Genomic DNA, 23,629 nt, shown 5'->3' with positions numbered 1-23,629 from the left:
ACCTTACCCACCCTGATCAAACCACAGCAATGAAGTCAATGTTAAAATTCTCACCATCTTCTACAAGTTTCATGTTTTTTCCATTAATTTTCCCCTCAGACGTATTGAAGAGATAATCCACCTGTATTATCTTCATACCTGCTGTGCACACAAGCAAATGCTGCATTCGTATATGCAAATGGATTTATCTTGTCTCACAGAGCTGGGAGAAAAGGTGTGAAAAGGTGCCAGAAAAGGGTGAAGCCATAGGTGCCATTATTTATATAGATTAAATCTGAGGAAGAAACACACATTCAGCATGCTGTAGCTTCAGAAGAAGTGAAAGGAAACATGACGCATCCTGTTTCTACAAACTCCTTTCAAGTAACTTTAAAGAAAATCTTTAAACTTGTGAGGGCTGGCAAAGCCACTTACCTTCCTTCATAGTTTTCCTGTTTTCCTCTGAGGTAAAACAGATTTATATGTGAAAGGCCAACCTGCACTTGACAGAGTGAAGCCATATGCCACTTCTTGTTTACACCAGTTCTGCAAAGCTCATCCCAGAGTCTCTGCCTTTTCTTGTATTTTCAAACTCAGTTGAAACACAAAGGTTTGAAAAGCAGAACAAGTGGTGCATTTTAAATGATTCTTCAAAGGCTGATTTGCTTCAGTGTTTTCTCATTATTAAAGTAGAGCATCTGCTGAAATAACAAAGAAATTTTGCACAAAGCAAATGAAAATGCTGGAAAATCTAAGGTCAAGAAAGTTGTTAAGAGTGTCCATGGTACAGCCAAGATCAACGTCTGCCTGCTATGTGTTCCAAAGTCATTATATTCATTCAAGGGCTTTGCCCTCCCACCCTACAAATTCTTCTCAATGGCAGTCAAATTCTCATTGAAGCTGACGGGAAGAAGCTCTGATACTTGCATAAGTGAGTTCCCAATGCATGCTAACCATCCTTTTGAAATTAGTAGACCTTACATTACTGTAGATAACATACAGTGATACGATCAAGCATTTCTTCATGAAAAGCTAAGTCTATCTTACATAATATTCTTTGGAACACAGGAAATTATGAACACCTCATCATTTTTAAACCAGGCACCACAGGCCATCTGGGGGACCCTGGTCTGAGGATCCCCATATAAAGAGTCTCAAGGGATATAAACAGCACACAGAGGCACTATTAAAGTCCATCGGAGGTCTCCTAGGTTGTTGGGGACGTGAAAGCACAGCTGTGTGCTCACCACATAGGAGATATATCAATACTTCATAGAAGCCAGGACCTAACTAAGAAGTACTGACAAATGCAATGAGGAACGAGGGAGTAGTCATAGTCCAAGCCGAAACCAATGAGTATGTGCTTTTAAGCAGGTCTCTTGGTATGTTCATGCTTGCGGGGAGACGGATAAGTCATCAGACCCTTGGAAAAGCACAGAGGTTTTTCAGCCACTGAGTGGAGATCTCTAGGAGCCAAGAGGTGCATGGGAAACTCTCCAGGGAATGATTAAGGAACCAATCTAGGCAGACTCAGAATCAGAAGCATTAGTGACTGTCTGCAAGCTCTCTTCTATACTAATCATCTGGTCATGTCAGAAAAAAATAGAGCCGAGGCATTCATTAAGACATTTCAGACCCTTGGGGTCATCTACCATTCCTGCCACTGAGAAACAGGCAAGGCATGTGTTGTGGGCTAATCCTCGTGGGCAGATAAGCACCACACAGTCTCTTGCTCAATTCTTTCCCCTATCCCCAGTGGGACAGGAGAAAAGGAAAGGAAGAATAAGTACAAGAAAACTTGGTGATCAAGATAAAACAGACAAATAGACAAGGAAATTTTTTAATAAGTAAAGGATAAGAAGTAGTACAGGGAAGAAAACAAAACAAGTGATGCAAAAGCAATCACTCTCCACTTCCCGTGGACAGATCAATACCCAGCCAGTTCCCAAGAAAAAGATGGTTAATCCCCCTAAAGTCTCTTTTTTTCACTTTTGTTGCTGAGTATGATGTTACATGGAATATCTCTTTGGTTAGTTCAGAGACCCTGCCTGGTTGTGTACCCTCCCAACGTATTGTGCACCCCTCAATCTTTTCACTAGGGGGGCAGAGTGGGAAACAGAGAAAGCCTTGATGGTTTGCAAACACTGTTCAGCAAAAACTAGAACATTAATGTGTTATCAGTACTGTTTTGCTCAAAAATCTCAATCAGAGCAGCATATGAGCTGCTATGAAAAAAACAAACTATCCTAGATGGGGCCGGTGAACCATGTCAGATGACAACACTGTGCCAACCACTTGGTATGCTCTAAAAATGGTAAAAGAACCTCGAAACCTACAGGTTGGATCCTAAATGGTGTGCAGACTGACATGCCTCTAACATTCATGGGGATTTTGCTTGGATCCAGTCTCTGGTCCCAACAAACAAAGCATCTGTGCACGGATTCCAATGGGACTTCTCTAAAATGAAGTTTTAGAATCATAGAATCATAGAGTTGTTTTGGTTGGAAGAGACCATCAAGCTCATGGAGTCCAACCATTAACCCAACTCTGGCACTAAACCATATCCCTTAAGAACCTTATCTACATGTCTTTTAAACCTCTCCAGGGATGGTGACTCCACCATTGCCCTGGGCAGCCTGTTCTAATGCCTGACAACCCTTTCCAGGAATAAATCTTTCCTAATATCCAATCTGAACCTTCCTTGGCACGACTTGAGGCCATTTCCTCTCTTCCTGTCACTTGCTACCTGGGAGAAGAGACCAACACCCTCCATGCTACAACCTTATTTCAGGAAGTTGTAGAGAGTGAGAGGGTCTCCCCTCAGCCTCCTGTTCTCCAGGCTGAACAGCCCCAGCTAGCCCCAGAATTCAAGGTGTGGTCTCAACTGTGTCGAGTACAGGGGAATGATCGCTTCCCTTGTTCTGCTGGCCACCGTATTGCTGATACAAGCCAGGATGCTGTTGGCCTTCGTGGCAACCTGGGCACACTGCTGACTCATATTCAGCCAGTCTTTGACCAGCACCCCCAGACCCCTTTCTGCCAGGCAGCTTTCCAGCCACTCTTGCCCAAGCCTGTAGTGTTGCATGGGGTTGTTATGACACAAGCGCAGGACCCAGCACTTGGCTTTGTTGAACATCATACAGTTGGCCTCAGCCCATCAATCCAGCCAGCCCAGGTCCCTCTCTAGAGCCTTCCTACCCTCAAGCAGATAAACACACCTGCCCAACTTGGTGTTGTCTGTGAACTTACTGAGGATGCACTCAGTCCCCTTGTTCAGATCATTGATGAAGATATTAAATGAACTGGCCCCAATACTGAGCCTTTGGGGAACACCACTCGTGACCGACTGTCAACTGAATTTGACCCCATTCACCACAGCTCTTTAGGCCCAGCCATCCATCCAGTTCTTTACCCAGCAAAGAGTACTCCTGTCCAAGCTATGAGTTGCCAGCTTCTCCAGGAGAATGATGTGGGAAACAGTGTCACAGGCTTTACTGACATCTAGGTATACAACATCCACAGACTTTGCCTCATCCACTAACTGGATCGCCTTGTCACAGAAGGAAATCAGGTTGTTCAAGCAGGACCCACCTTTCATAAACCCATACTGGCTGGGCCTGATCAGTTGTTTGTCTTGTATGTGCTGCATCTTTCATGACACCACAGGGTCACAGAATAAGTCAGGTAGGAAGAGATCTCACATTTCTGTTTCAACCTCTTGCTCAAAGCAGCATCAGCTCTGGGGTCAGACAAGATTGCTCAGGGTGTTGTCCTGATGGGTGTTAGAAAATCTCCAAGGATGGAAATTGCACAACCTCTCAGACCCTTAGTTTCTTTTCCCAAGAGCTGATTCCCAATTAATCAGTCCTCAGCCTGTATCTTTGCAAAGTGTTCCTCTTTCCCAGGGGCATGACTTTGTGTTAGTCCTTGTTGAATTTCATACAGTTCCTGTTAGCCCATTCTGCCAGCCTTAGTAGGTGACAGCCCTGCCTGCAAACACATCACCTGCTCCTCTCAATTTCCTGTTACCTGCAAACTTGATGACAGTACAATCCATCACTTCCTCTAGGTCACTGATAAAGATGTTTACCAGGACAGACCTCAGGACAGACCCCTGTGGTACTCCACTACACTAAGCAAAGTACAACCCATTAACCACTAACCTCTGAATATCTTTATAGTCTTTATCAATGATGTGGACGAGGGGATCGAGTGCATGCTCAGTAAGTTTCCAGACAGCACCAAGTTGGGTGAGAGTGCTGATCTGCTCAAGGGTAGAAAGGCTCTACAGAGGGATCTGGAAGAGGAAATCACTTCAGGTTGGGCCAGGGGAGGTTTAGATTGGATATTAGGAAAAATTTCTACATTGAAAGGGTTATCAAATGTTAGAACAGGCTACCCAAGGAAGTGGTTGTCACAATCCCTGGAAGCATTTAAAAGATGTATAGACATGGTGCTTAGGGATATGCTTTAGTTGTGTTGGCAGTGTTAGGTTTTCAGGTGTACTCAATGTTGTTAAATGTCTTTTCTAACCTAAATGATCCTATTATTCCATGATTCTATCAATCTGATGGCATAACTGCTTTTTTATCCATCTAACTGTGCACACAGCCACACTGTAATGTCCTCTCTTGGATACACATCATACGAAATGTTGGCAGAAGAACCTGTCCAGGCCTGGTACAAATGCAACCTGCAGCTGTTTGCCCCTATGTCAAGGTTTTGCTGTGAGCTGTTGTGGCCATGCAGGGCTTCTTGTCCCTGCCCTGCAATGCAAGCAGACAAGTGAAGCCCAGAAGAGCAGACCGGCTGCATTTCCCTGAAGCCACCACTGAACTCAGGGCAAGAAGAGGCTTCTGGGGTTATCGGGGCTTGCTCTGGAGTCCAGTTCTTGTTGTTAGCAGGAGGCAGAGGAGGAAAAATAATGTTTTTTTCCAAGCAAGATCCCCTGTGGGCCCTTTTCAGGCTATCCTCACCTGTCCCCAGAGCCTCTTGAGCAGGAGATGGCCACCTGCCAGCTCCTCACATCCTGACGCACTTTTCCTGAGAACTCAGCAAGGCAGAGTTTCACAGACAAGAGGAAATCCCTAAACAGCATGCAGCCCAGAGAGTGGAAAGTTTTTTTTTTGAGGGGGTTGGGTTTGTTTGTTGGTTGATTTTTTTTTCCCAACTTCCCCATGAATGTATTTGACAGCTCGCTGTCCCTGTCAGCACAGGATCCCAGCAGAAACCAGAGCTGGGAGGGCTCCGCCTGCCTGGGGGAGGCTTCCCAGGAGTGCAAGGGATTTACCAATCGCCACCTTTCACTCCCCATCCCTTGCCGTGTCCCACCAAAGGCCATGTGCACTGGCAAGCTGCAGACAAGTTTGCTGGCGGTGGGCTACTTCGTCTACCTGCTGGTGGGTGCAGCCGTGTTCCAGGCACTGGAGAGGACTGCTGAGAAGCAGGAGAAAATAGCAGCTGCCCAGATGAAGGAGGCTTTTCTGCAGAACTTCACCCACCTCACGATAGCAGAGATAGAACAGTTTATGAAGGTAAGTGCCAGCCCTGAGGAAGCCCCTTCTCCCTCCTGTTTCCCCATCAGTTGTTGTTTCCTACTCAGCCTTGCTACACAGATAACTTTCACTGCTTTCCTCCTGATGTGGTCATTTGGGTGATTTTAGCAAACCCCAAGTCCTCTCTGGTCTGAGCAGACAGCTCGCACTTATGGTAAATACAGCTTGTGTAGCTTGACAAAACCTTATGTGTTAGCTATTAACAGTCCTCATCCCATGATGTCCCAGTTCTTTGGGGTTTTGCTTCTTGTTGATTTGGATTTCAGTGGGGCTGTGCTCACCTACAATGGGTGGCATGGCAAGAAAAATGTGGCTGTCTGAAATAGATGGGCATGGTTACCACTTAAGGTAGTATTACAGGTAGCACAAAGGAACAATATGGCAAGGTCCGAAACAATCTGTTGGATGGAAAAAAAAGAAAAAAAAAAAAGAGAAAAGAAGTTCAAATCACTGAAAGAAGGGTGTCATAGTCAGGGTTTACTTTTTGAAGATGCTGCAGAAGTGAAACAGGTAGCCTGGCCAAGGGAAAGGTGTTGCTGGTCACAGGACAGGAAACTCAGAATGAGCACAGTTGTCTCCTCATCTTTGGTATTTCCTACCTCTGTCTGCTACAACGCAGAAGAAACTGGGGAGTTCAAAAAGCCTTCCTGTAAACGTTTTTGCGTGGGAAATTAATGGAGCTCTTAACAGGCCAGATCACAAGATAAGAAGAGGAAGAACTGGTATTTCTAATAACACAACCAGTGATCCAGCCGCCATATGCATCCACTCTCTTCACCTTGGATTTTTTTTGCAGGTAGGGGAGGAGAAAAAAAAAAAAAAAAGAAGGAGGAAATTTTCAAGACAATGAAATCTTTGTGCAAGGGCTGAGCAATGATTTCTGTTAGCCTTTGTTTTCTGGGAGACCAGCAAAAAGACAGTGAGGGAGGAAGTGGGGAAGACTTTTCTGGTGTAGTTTATTCCAGCTTGTGTCTTGACTTTGGCAGGACTCAGATCTGGATTTTATCGAGGCTGTTTCACTACAAACCAGATTGCTTTCTGGATGCCTGATGCAATATTGTCTGTTTGCTAAAGGCAGGGACAGCTGGATACCATATTTTTTGTTGTTTCTGTTGTTGTTAATTATTATTTTTTCAAGTTCAAAAAAATTCGCAGCACTTAGAATTAAAAGCAAGGAAGAAAGGAAGAGTCAGAAAAACGCATAACACGATAGAGCAGATGATCTATCAGATACTAGATGATTCTTGTGGTCCCTTCCAACCTGATATTCTATTCTACAATAGACAATAGGGCTGGAAGGGCTTAGGAGAAACATCTAGTCAAACCCCCTGTGGCAGGGCAGTCTCAACTCAAAACAAACCATCTCTGACAGATGTTCATCTCTACTCATCTCAAAGGCCACACTGCAAATATGTGCATGTGTGTTCACGCATGCAGTTTGGAAAGGAGTGGGTATATCGGGCTGAATTCTGATTGTGGTTGCACCAAGTGTAATGCTTTGCAAATCAATGGACTTTCTCTGAATTTAAATCTGTGACACTAATCAGAATACAGCCTTAAAATGAAATTCCCTGTGTATGTCACATGTACTGTGCTATAACTCACTGATACCCTCCTGGGAGGGATCAGAGTCACTGCTCAGAGCACCTGCATACAGGTGGGTGATTAGATCCTGGATCCACCACTGCCATTTCAAGGGCAAGCTCAAAAGCAGCAACCAGCCACCCCATCGCTTAAGCTAGTGGCCTGTCTTGCTCTGCTACATCCTAGTCATCTATAGAATCATTTTTTCCAAAGTACTTAGCCTAAAAGATCACAGTCCTTGCTCATGCTGAAGGAAACAAGTGCTAACACCCACTACAGCAGTAAGCATAAACAGGGCAAAAGACTAACACTCAAAAACACTGGCTGGCTGCTACCCAGCCTTGGGCGTAAAGGTGTGAATAGTCTCAGAGTATCACTGAGGACAGCTGAGCGGTATTCACAGGAAAGGAGCTGTTGTGGTTTAACGCCAGCTAGCAATCTAGCAATCCATGACAGCCACTTGCTCATTTCCCCCTCTCTGCCCCCAAATAAGGGAGAGAATTGGAAGGGGGAAACTGATGGACCGAGATAAAAACAGTTTAATAAAATAATATAATAATACTAATCTACTACTACTACTACTATTCTATTAAAAATACATATATATATATATATCCTCAATGCAATTCCTCACAAACTCCTTCTGCACTGAGCAGCCAGTCCCAGGAAGAGAGCACTCTGGTCCCAAACAACCCATCCCAGAGAGGGAACAAAAAGGCAGAAAAAGCCTAGAGGCCAAGTGCCAAATGGCGGGACAGCAAAAGGCCAAACTGAAGGAACTCCCAAATGGAACTCAGCTAAAACAGAGCAGAACTGGAATGGGTGTCCCCAGCCAGAAAAATCCCATTAAATATGAAGCATGATGCTAATGGCATGGAATATTCTCATTGATTAGGCTGGTGTCAGTCAAGTTCTATCCCATCCATGCCTCCTTTCCCAGGTGCCTCATACCTGCATATAGAAAAACCAGAAAGACATTGGTCTCCCAGACAATGGCTAAGATAACAATGTTCTTACATGTTCTTCATTCCAACTCAAAACCACTGGGAAGTTAGTTCAAGAAAAACATTAATACTGTCCCACGGTGTTATCTTATTATTCTCAAACTAAATCTAAACAACAACCACGCTAGCTACAAAAAAGCAAAGTTTCTAACTGCATGAAAAAAATTCACTCAATTTCAGTCAAACCAGCACAGGAGCAGTAGTTGGCTAAAACTGTAATGCTATTGCAACAAGCACTTGAGTAAAGCAGCCATGCTGATACCAAACTTTGCTTCCCCCCCAGAACCTGACTGAAGCCATTCAGAATGGAGTATACCCTGTAGGAAATGAATCACAGATTGAAGACAGCAACTGGGATTTCAGTGACTCCTTCTTCTTTGCAGGCACGGTTGTCTCCACAATAGGTAGGTCTAATGCTTTCCATACATGTGTGTTTCTGTGTGTGTGATGCTTATTATGTCTGGTTATGAGGACCTGAACAGACAATACTTTCAAGGATAGAAACTCCAGCCTGTCATTGTCATTCATGGTAAGTGGCAAGGGACTTGGTCCTGGGACCTCACCACTGCACAGCTCTTTGTGCATTATTTTGGTTTGTGAAATACAAGTGTCCTTTCTTGTGATTTCCCACTTGTTTCTTCTGTTTGAGCCATCTGTTAAAATGTTTGCTCTGCTGCCATTTGTGGTGGGAGATAAACTTCGCTTTCCTGGTCTTTATTCTAGGGTCAAATAGACTTTAAATCCAAGACTGTTGTAAAGCATAAAAGAATGGTAGGAAAGAAGTGAACTCTGCTGGGGCATGGACACTGTCTCAACAATCTCTGCTGAGCTGTTAGTGCACATATTGAATTAGTAATGTGCTGGAGGAAAAAAAATGGGAAGAGGGCAAGGCAAATGCCTAGACTTTCACACTGCTACTTCAAGTTGTCCTGACCTTTTCATGGGCTGCCTGGCTCTGCCTGTCTCTCCTTTTCTCCCAAATATGCATTCCAAAAAGCACAGACCTGCCAAATTTAAGCATAAAATCCACTCTTGGCTCTTGCTTTGCAGTCTTAGGCAGTGAAAGTCAAATCTATTTTTTTGCAGAGTGAAGCTGAGGCCTCACTCCCACTATACCTCAGGCATAGCTGCTCCACTGATCTGTTGAGTGTGACATGTCACAAGGGCCCCAGTGGTGTCCCAGCATCATGGCAGATGTGTAGATGTTGCATGAACCCATGCAGAGACCCTCTGCTTTAGAAGAAAGGCTCCTGACCCATCACATCAATGACAAATGTTCCATGGTTACAACATTCACGTATCAATAAAGCTTCTGGTTTGTCAGCACCCTGCTACCAGCTGATCTATTTCTTGCCACCATATGTATTATTGTATTTTCTCATTTTAGCATTTCTCTGCAAAACAAATTGGTTGCTTTCCCTCAGATTTGTTTCCCTAGTGAGGCAGACAGGCTGTCCCAGGAAAAGTGCAACTTCTTTTCTCTGCACCTTCACCACAAAAGTCTGTTGTGAAGGTAAATCAGGTACTTCCACTCATCTTCACCAGGTTTAGTCATGAAAATACAATATTTCTGTGACAGGGAGCCTTAGACAGCTCAAGCACTTGGGGGCCTAGTAGGCAATAAATCACTTGGTTGTTTTATTTGTCTTTTTCCCAAAGAAAACATTACATTTTCCAAGTAATGGATGCCTTGAGATGAACTGTGCTCGGGAAAGTGCCTTTTCTCAAGGTCACTGATAGAGTAAGGACATACACAAAGTACAGGGCTCTTGCACTCAGGGATGTACCTCACAGGGTCTAAGAGGAACAAAGTCTCCAGTCCATTAAAGGACATGTTTGGAGTTCTGCAGTCGTCCTTCCACTACTTAGATAAATCCTCTTTTAGTAGGGCTTTGAGACAGATATCACTCTGGCATGAATAAATCAGACACCAGTAAGGCCTGGACTAATTAACACCATCTATTCTAATGCACACTGCACTGCCTGCAGGCCTGGAGCCAGTATCTGGACATATCAACGTACTGGCATTTGGCCAGGGAGGTCACTAACACACAGGCAGATCAACAAGAAGCTCGTAATGGCTATATGTGTTTCTGACATGGCAAACAGCCTGGGACTCCAGCCTTGATGTCTTCCAGGTCCCCAGACTTCTGGTTTCTGTCTTTTTATGTATTTGTCACAGGACAGTGCATGTTTCCCATAACTGCTTTTAGATTGTGCTTTCCTTCCCACTAGGGCTGGGCTGGGAGCACACAGTGTACTCTGCATCACCCAGAACATGTGGGGTGAATCACTTCATCTTCTTACTGCCATTTTCAGAGAAAAAAAAAAAAAAAAGGGAATGTGGACTGAGAAGTGCTAGCCACATCTTTTGGGGTCAAAGGCAGGCCAGGTTGGGGTAGGTGCGAATGTGATCCTGGACTGCTCCAGTTCTCCGGAATATCTTCTCTGACCCATCTTTTCTCATAGGCTATGGCACGCTGCATCCTAAAACTGTTGGGGGTCAGATCTTCTGTGTCTTTTTTGCACTGTTCGGAATCCCTCTGAATATTGTTTTTCTGCACCGTGTTGGTAAGATGCTCTCACTGCTGTGTAAAAAGCTGGGGAAATTCCTGTACGAGAAAGGAATGAGAAAGGTAATTTGTTTTACTTAGGCACAGTTATATGCTCATTTCTTTTTTTTCTCAAAATGTATTCTGGCATTTTCCTCTATTATAATTGTTCTCGTGCTGTGTTGGACATTGTGCTAAGTGAGAGAAAGAGACGTTCTTCACTTGCAGAACTAAACAGACAAGGCAATCATAGAGGAGATATTCAGGAAAAGGGATACAGTTTGTCTACCCATCTAAATGTCAAATATCCAATCCCCTTCAGAAATCAATGGAGAGAGTGGGCACCTCATCCTGCTTCTCCTGACATGTATCTCAGGAGCTTACACTCTAGGGAAGTACCTATCACCCTTTATAAACAGTAAAGAGAGACATGATTAAGCATCTCATCTTGAGGCAGTGAAAAGCAGATAAGCTGTAAAAAGCTGTAAAAAGCAGGTGAGCTGTAAAAAGCTGTAAAAAGCAGGTGTGCTGTAAAAAGCTGTAAAAAGTAGGTAAGTTGTAGGGGTTTCAATGGGTACTGACTCAATACCTAGCGTGTCAGCCCTCCTCATTCACTATGCAGTCCTTTAATCCCTCTCCTCCCTTGACTTTGACAGAAAGGAAACATCAGGTTGAAGTTGTCCATTTGAGCCCAGTTGCTGAAGGGTGAGGAGGCACCTGTAAAGGGCAAGAGACAGGATGTGTCTTGCCTGGCTATGCCCCAAGTTATTTTCAACTCCTCCCCTTCTCTCACCACTACTGAGGAAGTGAGAATAGCTTTTCCATGTCTCCTACTGTAATTCTCTTTCAGAAAAAGATATGAGTGCTACAGACAACCCCTTTCAAATTATCCAACAGTTGCCATTAATTTCCAGTCAATCTGAACTTATAAAATTGTCTGCATCTGTATGCATGTCTAGCTGGTAAATCTTAATATATAGCAAGTCTTTTTCTCTAGTCAAGGCTCCTTCATGACTGCTGGGAAGTAAGGTAATTCAAAAGTCACTGCCCAGGCAATTTTTCATCAGGAGCTCATTTGTTAAAGGTCTTCTTCTAGCAAGGTATCCACTGGGTAGAAGCCAAGTTGTGGCACTGATGCAATGAGAAATAAAGTCAATAATCTACACTCTTGGAGATAGTACTCTCAAAAACGGTGTTAATATTTTTTTTTAAAGTCTGTTTTCCCAGGCAAATTTGAATGTTCTTTGAGTGCCGCACCTGAATACCTAAAAGCTAAAAGTGAAGTTGTCTGGTGAAAAGTGGAAATAGTCTGTCTCCAGTAAAAGTCATTGGATAAGAATTCCTCCTGCACTCATGGTCAGTGGAGGCTGATACAATCAGATAAAAGACTACATCTGCGAGGGCTACTGTTGACATGCAACACCCACAATACATGGTTTCCCCCTGCTCCAGAGCAAGGCTAAGGTACTTTTAAGGGAAGAGCACTCAATATAAATCCTTCAGTTCCTGTGGTCCTAGTATGTATTCCTAGATAGACACTCAGTTTTAATAGACATCAGTATATATGGCCTGCTAGTACATCAAATCATGATTATAACTGAATTGGTTTCTTTCTTTTTCAGAAGAAGATCAAATTTCTGACCCTTTTGTTCTTCCTGGTAATGGGGATCCTAGTTTTTCTGTGCTTGCCATCACTCTTCTTCCAGATAACAGAGGGCTGGTCCTACAGCGAAGGAATTTACTTTGCATTTATCACCCTCAGCACCATTGGCTTTGGAGATTATGTAGTAGGTAAGGCTGATTTCAGAGAGGATACACAGCAAAATGCCAGGGTTATGACTGTAATTGCCCTGTGTTGACTGCACAGGCCACCTATGTACTGCAGAGACGAATCTTCTGTCTGAGTCTTTGACTTTGGTGTTTAAAAGACATATAGATGAGGTTCTTAGGGACATGGCTTAGTGCCAGAGTTAGGTTAATGGTTGGGCTTGATGATCTTGAAGATCTCTTCCAACTAAAATGATTCTATGATTCTTTGACTAGTCTTTGTCTTATACTGTTCTGGGGGAAATACTCACTTCTCTGGGATTGCATGTGCTGACAAAAGCACAAAATTATCTCAATATAGTGAAATGTGGTGCTTTTGGGTGCAAAGAAGCCATGTATTTTGGGGAGGGAAAGGGAAGTGTAGAGGGAGAATTCAAGGAGCCTAAGAATTTTGCATATACCAAAAGGGGACAGTTAGCTACAGTCATAAAAAATAAGGCATGTATCCCCTGATTTAGACACCTAAGACCTATGTTTCAAAGTGCAGAATAAAGAAGTAAGTGGTCATTTTTCAGAAGACATGATTTAACACAACAGAGTGAGAGGTGGAAATACCAGGCATGGGTAAGTGGGGAAATCCACTCACTCTATGAGAAGTGGGGCTTAAACATATATATCACTGGAAAACAGACCTTCTTAGGATTTCCCCTGAAAATGAACTGTTCAAGCTGCACTCCAGTGTGCTGGAGTGCTTCTCAAAACACTTCTGTGGATCTGCTGCCCAAAATACACTCTTCATAGAATAAGCTTCTAGAGGAACTCCAAAATAGTCACCAGAAGTCGAATTAGTGTCTACACTAATGAAGTATTCAAACACCTGGACTCCATGGAGAATCAAATATTTCTCTAGAACAACCTGTCCTGCTAGCATCTTGCCAGCCTGAACTTCTCTTCAGTGGGGATATGAGAAGGAAGCTCTGAAGCTAATACTTGAGCACCGGTGCTGTCCTTACAGACAACCTGGAAGCCCAACATCCCTTTCTGATGGACAGACATCCACCACACAATAAACCCTAGGCTCTCAAGCCTTGCAGAGATGCAAGAGGGGCCTTGGAGACTGGCTGGCAACCTTGTATTTTTGAAAGATTTCTTACATCAGGCTGAGGATTGTGCCAGAGGGAGCCCACAGGCTTTTCCAGACAGTCTGAAATTCCCTGCTGACCTTAATTTCTCTGAGTCTGCTAAAGCTGCTGGTAGCGCTCTCACGATTCAGTAGACATCTTGCTTGTTTGCATGAGTTTAGTTATCGTAATGATCTTGTAACCTAGCTGATGGTTAATTCATGCAGTGGCAATCAGTTGACATTTCCTCAAGTGACCCCAGCCAGCTAACTGCTCCCTCTTGCTACAAAGCATAGGAAACAAGAGTCCCCTGAAAATCCCCTTTTCATATAATCCAGAGAAAGATGCTTTGTCTCCAGCAGCAGTTAAGCAGTATTGCTATGAACATGACACAGAACTCAGGCATCAGCAAGGAATCTGTATCACACAACAGCGGCCTCTTTGCTCACCATTTTCTCCAGTCTGGGCCAATCTTTGTCATTGCAGTGGAGAACAATAGGGCACAGGCATTTCTTTCCTAACGGTCTGTAGGACTGATAACCTTGGTCTGTGCAATACTGAGCACCTCGAACTTCAGTGACATAAAATACAGGAAGGTGGAGAGTAGCTGGTGCCATACAGGAAAAAAAGTGGACATGAGACTGATACATTCTCTTCCCTTGTCCAAATTGCAAGTCTGTTTTACAACAATGATAGCAAGTCACAGCCTGAAAACCACTGTCTCCATAGCACTTTCCCCCTCTGCAGCCATAATATTTTACGAATATGGTTAAAAACTAACAATTAGGCAAGCCTCCTCGATCTGTGATTTCATCTTCATTAGGATCAATTAACTTGATCTGAAATATTTTTCCCTGCAATATTTATCTCAATTGGCCCTTAACAGCGGTAATGAAATGATGATAAATGTAATGCCTCACACCTTCACAATGAAACAAGCAGAATCAATGATTGTTCTGAGTATTATGGATTTAGAATTGATTACAGATGGCAAATGGATTTGCACTGGCCAAGTGGAAAAGAATAATCTTGAGTTTATTTGCATTTTAGTAATTCAAAACTTGTTTGTAGCTGTTGTACTACAAGGATGAGATAAAGCCTGTTTTGTGTAGGGAGACAACCTAGGAAGATATCAGAGTCTGGATTTAACTGTTTATAATACACGTACACATAGGTGATCCTTCTAGGGTGAAACTCCTCTTGGGCTGTGAACCGAATTTATGCCCTGCTGCAGTCCAGTTTCGAGTTAACATTTCTCAAAGATATTACTAGTTGCTTTGCTAACCCCACATCATGAACTTCATATAATAGCACAAAAGGAGATGCTTTTTAGCAAGGCTGGCATCCTCTCTGTCAACTCAACCCCAGCAGAAGAAAAAGGAATAGCTGTTGGATATCTACCCAGAAGGACGAACCAGCCTACTCCTGACCCATTTCCAGAGCTCTTTTGTGATGAAGTACAAAAATCCTGCACATCGATCTATGTAGTGCAGAGAACTGCAGGATTTGAAAAGAGTTGCTGGTATCCTGGCTTCTTCTGGGCAGCTTCACAATGGGAAATGATCCACAAGGTTTGTGGTATCTCCTTGTCCATGCATATTGCTGTGGTATCTACTATGTGGACTCACCCCTGACAGCGACTTATAGCATTTAAGAAGCAACATCACCAAATTTTTGTGCAGATTCCAGGGCCATATCAGCTGTATTATGATGATAATGTTGTGTGGAACTAAGTGCAGTAGGAGCAAATGCTCCCTGTATGTTGGTGGTGGATAGCTGACGTCCGAAGGAACAAACAAAATGACCCATGCAGAAAAGCGGGTGTGCGATGCCAGCTGATGCTAAGAGGTTTGGACTGCATGAAATAAGCTTCGGTCCACTGGTTTCCAACACCGAAAGTTGTGCTCTTGGCCTGTGTCAGTGAGTTCTTTTCAGTCACCTAGTTTTTCAATGGAGGAAGATCCGGAAGCCATTCAGAATTGAAGTAGAAATTGCAGCTGCTTTCTTTGCATGATCAAGGGTACCTACAATTCAAAGCAAATATTTGCTAGGTTATAATGACACTTTATAGAAATACTCAGAATTACAATAACCTAGATGGTAATAGTCATGTGGTTATAGTGGCCCACTGTGCTTTGGGAGTTTGGGAATATTTTCAAGATAATATAATCCAATTTTACACTACTTCCCACATCATTGCATTTACCTGTACATGGGGAGGTTGAATTGGGATTGGTATGTCATAAGAGGACAAAAAATATCCTGGTCTGCTTGTAGTTCACCTCAATCCCATTATACCTTTTTGACAGTCCAGCATGTTTGTGCTAGCATATATCAGTTTACTGCCACAACAAGAGACTTGCCCGTCCTTAACCTAATGCTGGGGAGGTTAGAGACTCCATTACAATGAAAACATAACTTTAAAGTACTCATCATAGAATACATTGATGAATCCATTAGGCTGGCCCACTTTACACAGGCAAAACAATTTGAACTTGTTAATTTTCTTCTTCTTTCCTACTCCTTATCTACAGGTAAACAGCCCGGTAGGAATTACTTTAGGTACTACAGAACGCTGGTAGCCATTTGGATTCTTTTTGGCCTTGCCTGGATTGCTCTCTTATTTAATTTATTGACGATGGTACTAGAAGATACTGAAAAAATAATCGTCAAGGATCTCCATCAAATTGGAAAGGTGAGTAAGGACAATGAAGTAAGCCAACGAAGAAGATGCTGGCCTGCTCAATTTATTCCAGAAGAAGAACTACTACCACCATGTGCTGGAGGGGATGCAGAGAAAACGGAGTCATTAGCAGCAGATTCTGAACACACAAAAAATGAAAAAAGAGTTTTTTCTTGTAGCAAAACTATTGCCATAACATATGAGAATTGAATTCTTCATTGGAGAGTTGTTAGCGAATTGTTCTAAAGAAATTCCCATGGGAATAAAATTTCTCGTACTGTTTCCTGAGACAGGACCTATCAGAACTCAAGACTTAGAGTTACACAAAGACCAAATATTAATAGTAAGAAATTTCCTCCTCAATTTGCAGCTAGGTTGTGCTAACAACCTGAGAAGTGCACCTGTTTTGCAAGGTGTTTTTAAGGTGCTTCCACAAAAATGCAGATGAGGGGCATGGTAGATCTTGCTTGTTCTATACGGGTTTTTCTGCTTGCAAGAAATCATCTGTCTTCCAGGAACTGATATGCACAAGCTTTTCTGAGGCATCGCATAGCACCTTTAGAAGAAGAAATAAGGGTATATAACTTAACAGATGCCTGATTTGAGCCATCATATTGGATAAGCGTTTGTGATGTGAAAGACAGGTTTAAAGGACAAGACCTGGGCTCAGTTCAGAGAAGCATCTAATGAACAGGGTTAGAAAAAGGTTAGCAGTGTTAGAAATTATTAATTCTACCTCTTCCTGTTTTATACTAAGATGAATAAAGGCAATTTTACCTTTTATCTCTGTGGCTTTGAAAAAACTTTCTGATGGTGTTTATAAAGAACAGATAAACCCATGTCTATAATTCAAATTTTATAATAATTTTATTCTATAAACATTTTATAAGAACAGAGACTGGTTTGAATGGAGGAGTCCTCACTGCATCGGAGCCTTGCTACTGTGTTTGTATTCCACGGGAGCTATAAGGTCATTTAAAAACAATTCTATTGTTCTGTGCTAAGGTAGCTTTCCAAGTGCTGGTGTTGTCTAAACAGTGCAGCCTTACCTTCAACCAGGTAAAAAAAGGATGTCAAATCTGGGCACTGAGTTTCAGCTGTACCTCCTGGCATGCAGGCCATCCCGGGGATGAAGACCCTGCACTTTAAAGGTTCGATCTACACATCAAGTGCCTTGTGTGTGTGTGTGTCAATAGTGCACAAAAACCCTGGCCTGAAGTGCTGGCAAAGCAGCTGAGGTGGACACAGTCATGGTGGTGAAAAGTCCCATGGGTGTATATGGTTACACTAGAAGTCAGTCTAGTCCCATATTCTGTCTCTGACCATGCCTACTGGCCTATGCCTCCAAATAACATAATAATGAGGCAGCTCTGCCATCTTCCTGCACTGGAGTGCAATCCCTCTTCCAGTAGTTGGTGGCCCAAAGGCTGCCCAAACAAGAGGTGGGGTGTCTGTACTTCAAAGTCCATGAACTTGCCCAAATGAACTCACATCAGCAGGACCCACCCAAGGCAGTCTATAGGTTCAGTACACAAAGCGCCTCCCTTTGATGGTGCTGAACACGCAGCTTGACAGGATTTCATGATATCCTCAAGTTCCTGTTTTGTCAGACAGTGAATAATTTTTCTCAGCTCAGCCTCCAGGTGTTTGTTACAGCAAGACCAGCCCTTGCCAGAGCTATTCCTGTATGAAAGGGAGAATAAATTACAGCTATAAAGCAATTTCAGGCCATAAAGATGCAATCAGACTTGAAGTTGAATTCATAACTATTTCAGTCAAACAAAACCACAGTTCTTGCCAAAACACAGCTCTGCTGGTTCAAGACCTGGCATGTAGACCTGACCAAATACGTGCTTTCTTTCCCTCCCCAAATTATTTTCCAGTGTTGCCCTCAAGGCTGACTTCTTGCTTAATCTATCTCACACTCAGTAAACCTTTCTGAGGCAGCAGGAACAAGAACTGACCAAAACTGGGGCAAGGTGACAGGGGTATCATAGGACACAGTGGTCTTGTGCAAGCCACGAACCTGTTGCTATCACAAGGTGACACCATAGCCAGGTGGAGAAATCAGCTGGATGTTCTCAGGCAGGGATCTCTTCATCTCTCTTTAAGTTCCCTTCTCACCAAGCATTGACTCATAATTATTTTCCAGGCATCATTTTTTCTCTTCTGTCTTCTTCTAGCCCTTCCTACAAGGACCATTAACCCCATCCCCAACATAACAGAGGTACTGCCAGGGCTGGTTTAGGGAGATGTGGTCCCACCCTGAGGTGCGATGACCATTTTGCACAGCCTCTCGTAGTTCCTTCCAGGTTGGTTCCTGCTGTTTGATGTCCTCCAGGCCCAAGATGGCAGACAGGGCCTCTGGGCCAGCACAACACATGTATATTTGCTGTCTCTATTGCTGGGGAGAAAGAAGAACCTCCAAGAAACATCTTGAAGTCAACGCACCTCTGAAGGGTTTTCTTCAGCTTGTTCCCACTGTCCTGCTTGCTCCCTGTCATGACAAATAACACAACCCGTCCTTGAAACAAGCTGGTCATCTCCCATTGCAGCACAGAGCAGTTGAAGATGCTTATTTAGACATTTCAGAAAGGGCAAGGGAGACGACTCTTGGACTCTGACCATAAACAGCAAACACAGGTTGAGGCAGTGGCTCTTTGAGCAAAATAGGACAAATTCTCTGTCCTCCACACGGGTGAATGTTTAGCAACAAGCCATGAAAACCAAACACTTCCCATTTCCAAAAGTCAGTCTGCCTTCTGTGGCTGTTGTCACAGAGGCAGGCAACTCACCTTCTAACTCATCCCCTCTTGTCACAAGTCTCGGGTAGGGATGTGTCCTCCAGAGAAGGCACAGAGGGCCTGAACAACTCACCCAGCACCGGGAGATGTGGGAAACGTGAGCCAGATATGGCCGTCATGGGGCTGTCATCCTTCAGGCACCAAGAACTGAAATGTCTCTTCAGCTGTAGATGCCAGCCTGGGAAGACAGAAAACACAGCCGCAGGCATAAAACCATAATATCTCTCAGGAGAAATTCAGATAACTGCCTTAAGGAAGACAACTAGCTATTCATAAATCCTACCACCCACAGGGAGGCCTTTTGAAGAGGGTCTCAGCTTTGCTTCTTATGCCCTCTCGTGGCTGTGTGCAGCAGACCCCACACACACACACTTTGTGTTTCCACCAAGTTCAGGCAGTTTTACTCTATTTCCTACTGTGCAGTTCAGCTGATGTTGCTGGTATAGCCCTGGCCAGAGCAAGTCCCAGGGCAGCAGCTTTGTCAGTGTGAACCAGAGGAAGTCATCCTGTATTTTTATGCAGTTGATACAATCTTGCTAAGGGCTAAAACACTCTTCGTTCTCAAGAAAAAGATGGGGATTGATACCCCAAACTGGTCCAGAAAGGGATCTTGCCTTGTACTCACACCGAAACAGCTTTGTGGAGGTCAGCTGGGGATACAACTGCTTTCTGTCAGCAAACCACCATGCGAAGGACAGTCACTGGCAGCACTCACGGTGCTGATGACAGGGGTTATACTGCTGCCATGTTCCCTGTGCACCAGCTTCTCCTGCATAACATCTGCTGCAGGACCGAGACACACATTCACACTGTCTGTCCCAGGGGGAAAGGTATTTGTCCAGAAAAAAACCTGCAAAATGGCAGGTTTGGGGCCAGGATGAGCTCGAGGGCAGGCAGTGCCTAATGCTCAGGAGGGCTGGAGGTAGAAGCTGCAGATAGGTGGAAGAAAGAACCAGCACCAAAGGCTGTGTGGTCCTCTCAGATGGGAAAGGCAAGGGAAAAGCCCAGGAAAGCTGCAAGCCAGGGTGGGAGAGGAACTTTTTTAGATGTGATATTGTTCCTCATGCTTATGCTGAACAATAAAGCTGTCTACAGAAGGGCTTAAGCACAGCAACAAATCTCTCCAGGCCTGGAGCAAACAGCATCTTCCAGCATTATTATCCTCTGAGCACCGTGCAACCACAGCAGATCTTGTCCTCACATCACCCCTGAAAGGGGGAGTTGTTGCTTTCTGTGTAGATAGTAGGGGCCCCAGAGAAAATTAAGTGTATCCCCTAAGCTCACGCATGGCACCTTTGGCAAACACCTGGTCTGGCACTCTCTTAACCAGGACCAGGTGTCCTAGTATTGCTTACTAATAAATTAGACCCAGCTAGTGGTTCTACAGTTGCTGAAGTTAAGAAAAATAATCTTGAACTGAGAGCAAAGTTAGAACAGAGCTGCTTCTCCACAGCTGGAAATTTAAAATACCCCCAAGACTTTTAATTCATGAGTGTAAGCCAGCCCTCCAGCTCCTCTTCTGCACATCTCCCTTGCCCAAGAGACAGAAAACAGGAACAAAATCCATTCCGAAGTCCTTGTTCTGCCAAGTAGCAGCAATCCTCTGGAGACCAGGCGAAGCGGTTCTCCATCGGCAGATCTCCTCAGCCTGGAGCCCGTCCTGGGAGATGCTCAAAAGCCCTCGCTGTGACCCAGCCCCATTGCACCGCTCTGGGAAATCCAATTTTCACGGAGCAGCCGCCTGTGCAACTGCCAGCTCTCCCACTGAAGCTTGTTTTCAAATGGAAAACATTTCCAACGCAAGCCAAATACTTTCCCATACATGAAATCAGTTGCTGAAAAACTCCAAGAGTCTGATCATGAAATATATTATCTTGGATTAAATGGCAGCAGCATGTTTGTACATTCAGTCTGGGCTGCTCCTCATACATCACCCACATCTTTGCTGCCAGCTAGCAAACAGTGTGCATTTCTGCACTTGAAACCAAGGAAATGCCACGAGGAATTATCTTTCCCTCAGAAAGAAGTCCCTCAGAAATTCAATTGCCTCCAGAGAGAACAGAAGAAACCACTTTGATCTGTCTTTAATTAGTATATGGGGTTGTTTAGAGATCTTTTGAGATCTCATTCGATTAATAACCAGTTCATTTGGAGAGATTAGTTTTGGTTTTTTTTTTTTCTGGAAGCAGAAAGACTACTCAAAGCAGTGGAACAGCTTGGCTAACATAACATCATATAGCCAGTGGGATAATTTTTTTACAGAAATTACTAAACGTGGGCCACACACATGCTGTTTTCCACTCTGTCACACTTGGATACGTGCTTTCTCTCCTGACTCGTGACCAAAAGGCAGTGGATCCAGCTCAGAACTGGTTTAACAAATATAACTTATCACTCTCCAAAGACCCGTTCTCTATCCCTCATGATCACACCCCAAGAAACAAAAAAAATCAGATTTTGGTGTCAGCCAAGTCCCCTTGTACCATTCAAGCAGGGTTCAAAGTGGTCTTGAAGATTTCCTGCGAGGGTTTACATCAGCTCTCACTGTAAGGAAAGGGGAGCCCTGGGATCCCCGGCACATGCAGCTGAGGACCTGGGGCAACATTGCTGGTTCCATGTTAGCAAAGTCAATATTTAGTTATTCTGGGGCTAAAAAGTTGGGAGGGAAGCATAAATGCTGCCATCCAGAGAACCTTGTCTGTTCTCTTGCATCCCCACAGCCGTTCTCACCTCCACCTCAGGACATGTACTCAGACAACTCTAAATCTGCTTAGAAAATTCAACATTTTCTATCACAAGGGGTTCTGGAGTTATTTAGGGTGATTCTCTACCAGAGATTTGGAAAGGCTCTTTTTGCAGAGTTAATGTTAGGCCAGTTATTGAATTAATTTAATTGCTGGTTCAACATGATTTAGGAGACAGGTCTCCTGAATAAAGTCTTTCCAAATTTATCTTTCAGTTATTCTCACATATGTGTTTGGAAACCATAGCTGTACTTTCGTGATGAGATGCTGAAGCATGAAATAATATATCCCCAGAAAGAGAGATATACTGATAAGTGGAACGATATTAACAAACATGCGTCATTGAAAAATGAAGGGAGGTACAACTTAAAATTTAAGTTAATGGCTTCCTTGAGAGGGATTGGTCAGAAAGATGCTGATATTCTCAAAGAACAAATGTGGCTTGAAGTGAATCCAGCTTCTTAAAGTAAAAGATAATTGTTCATCATAGCAAGGCATGGAGAAAATCATGCATCAAGACTAGAAAAGAACATAAGTCAGAATTTTTGTTGAAAATCCACCAAAATTCACAGTTCCATTCATTTAAATGACCCATTGAGTGCCTTAATGACAAGGTTAAGTCCTTAAATTTAAAATGGCTTTAGACATTTACTGGAAACCAAGGATGAAACCCGAGCAGAGATCTGTCTATTCTCAATTCAGAAGTCCAGGCATTCATCTCAAAATGTAATACACACTTCCTCAGAACGAGAAAGATGCAAGAAGCCCAGTATATACGCACCTCCTAATTGCTAGACACCAATTCTGCATATTCAAGCAGTCTGCCTCTCCACAAAATACACAGGAGCTACTCAGCATCTCTTTTGTGCAAGTCTGTTGCAACAGAAATGCTGGGGTCAGGGCACGTATATTACTTAAAAGTAGATATAAATCAATTAGAGATTAAATGCCCATCTCTGCAGAACTTTGGCCAGTTTCCCAATGGCCAGTATAAAATTTCAACATAAAATATTTTTTTTTCCCTTTCTTCCTTTCCTTCTGTATTTTTTTCTTCCTTACAGCCCTCAAGTTGGTAATAGGATGAAGAATAGATGCAGCAGAACTCACTACAGTCCCAGAAATTCTTGGGCAGCTCCTAGAGAAAAATGACCCAGCAGCAAGGTTTACAAAGTGCTTAAAATCTGAGTGTAATAGCAGCAGTGGTAGCACAATTTGGTGATGCCAAATAGCCAAAAATTGCCAGCAGGAAACAAAAAAGAGGAATTCCCAGCAGGGGTTGTAAAAGTCTATTCCTTGTTTGCAGTAGGTCTCTGTGCAAAAGTCTGAATACAAGCTGCCCAGGCTCAAACCTGGCTCATTTATAGGTCTGGGCTTTGGTAACAATACTTCCCAGTCACCATCCCACAGCCCTCTGTGGGGACTCGATTTGCCCCAGCAAACCCACAAGTGAAGGTGGAAAACGTCCTCTTAGGATGCAAATGTTAAGAGAGAAGCACGATTCCTGCTGCATGACTATTTGCATACTGGTATTTGTAGTAATAAACAGTAATAAACTGTACCAAAGCGGATAGGGCTTTGGTGTAGCAGCCAGGGTGCCTTTCAGCTACACTTCTGGGAAGTTAAAAGCGTGACTGGAAATTTCCATATAAAGAGCCTTGCTTTGGCACACAGTTTTCTCAGTTAATACGGTTCATGGGCAAAAGCAAAGACTTGCAACCTCAGGCTAAAACCCCCCAAACCCTTACCTACATCACAGATGCCAAAAAGCAGAGAAGTGAGTTGCAGAAGCATTGTCACTCCACCACCTGGACCACCCATCATGTGTGGTGACAGCAT

General features: G+C 43.6%; 1 protein-coding gene across 1 annotated transcript; it reads left to right on the top strand.

The window, feature by feature from the left end:
• The first annotated feature begins 5,192 nt into the window (after positions 1–5,192).
• On the top strand, positions 5,193–17,006 carry LOC135989250 (potassium channel subfamily K member 16-like). Its single transcript, XM_065635959.1, has 5 exons — positions 5,193–5,513; positions 8,406–8,526; positions 10,592–10,758; positions 12,297–12,465; positions 16,097–17,006. The coding sequence occupies exons 1-5, from the start codon at positions 5,319–5,321 to the stop codon at positions 16,453–16,455; spliced, it is 1,011 nt and encodes a 336-aa protein (XP_065492031.1). The 5' UTR covers positions 5,193–5,318; the 3' UTR covers positions 16,456–17,006.
• The last annotated feature ends 6,623 nt before the right edge of the window (positions 17,007–23,629 follow it).

Source organism: Caloenas nicobarica, chromosome 5 (genome assembly GCF_036013445.1).
Source record: "Caloenas nicobarica isolate bCalNic1 chromosome 5, bCalNic1.hap1, whole genome shotgun sequence".
NCBI classification, from domain to species: domain Eukaryota; kingdom Metazoa; phylum Chordata; class Aves; order Columbiformes; family Columbidae; genus Caloenas; species Caloenas nicobarica.
The sequence above is the reverse complement of the archived record's forward strand: the minus strand, read 5'-3'. Positions and strand labels throughout refer to the sequence as shown.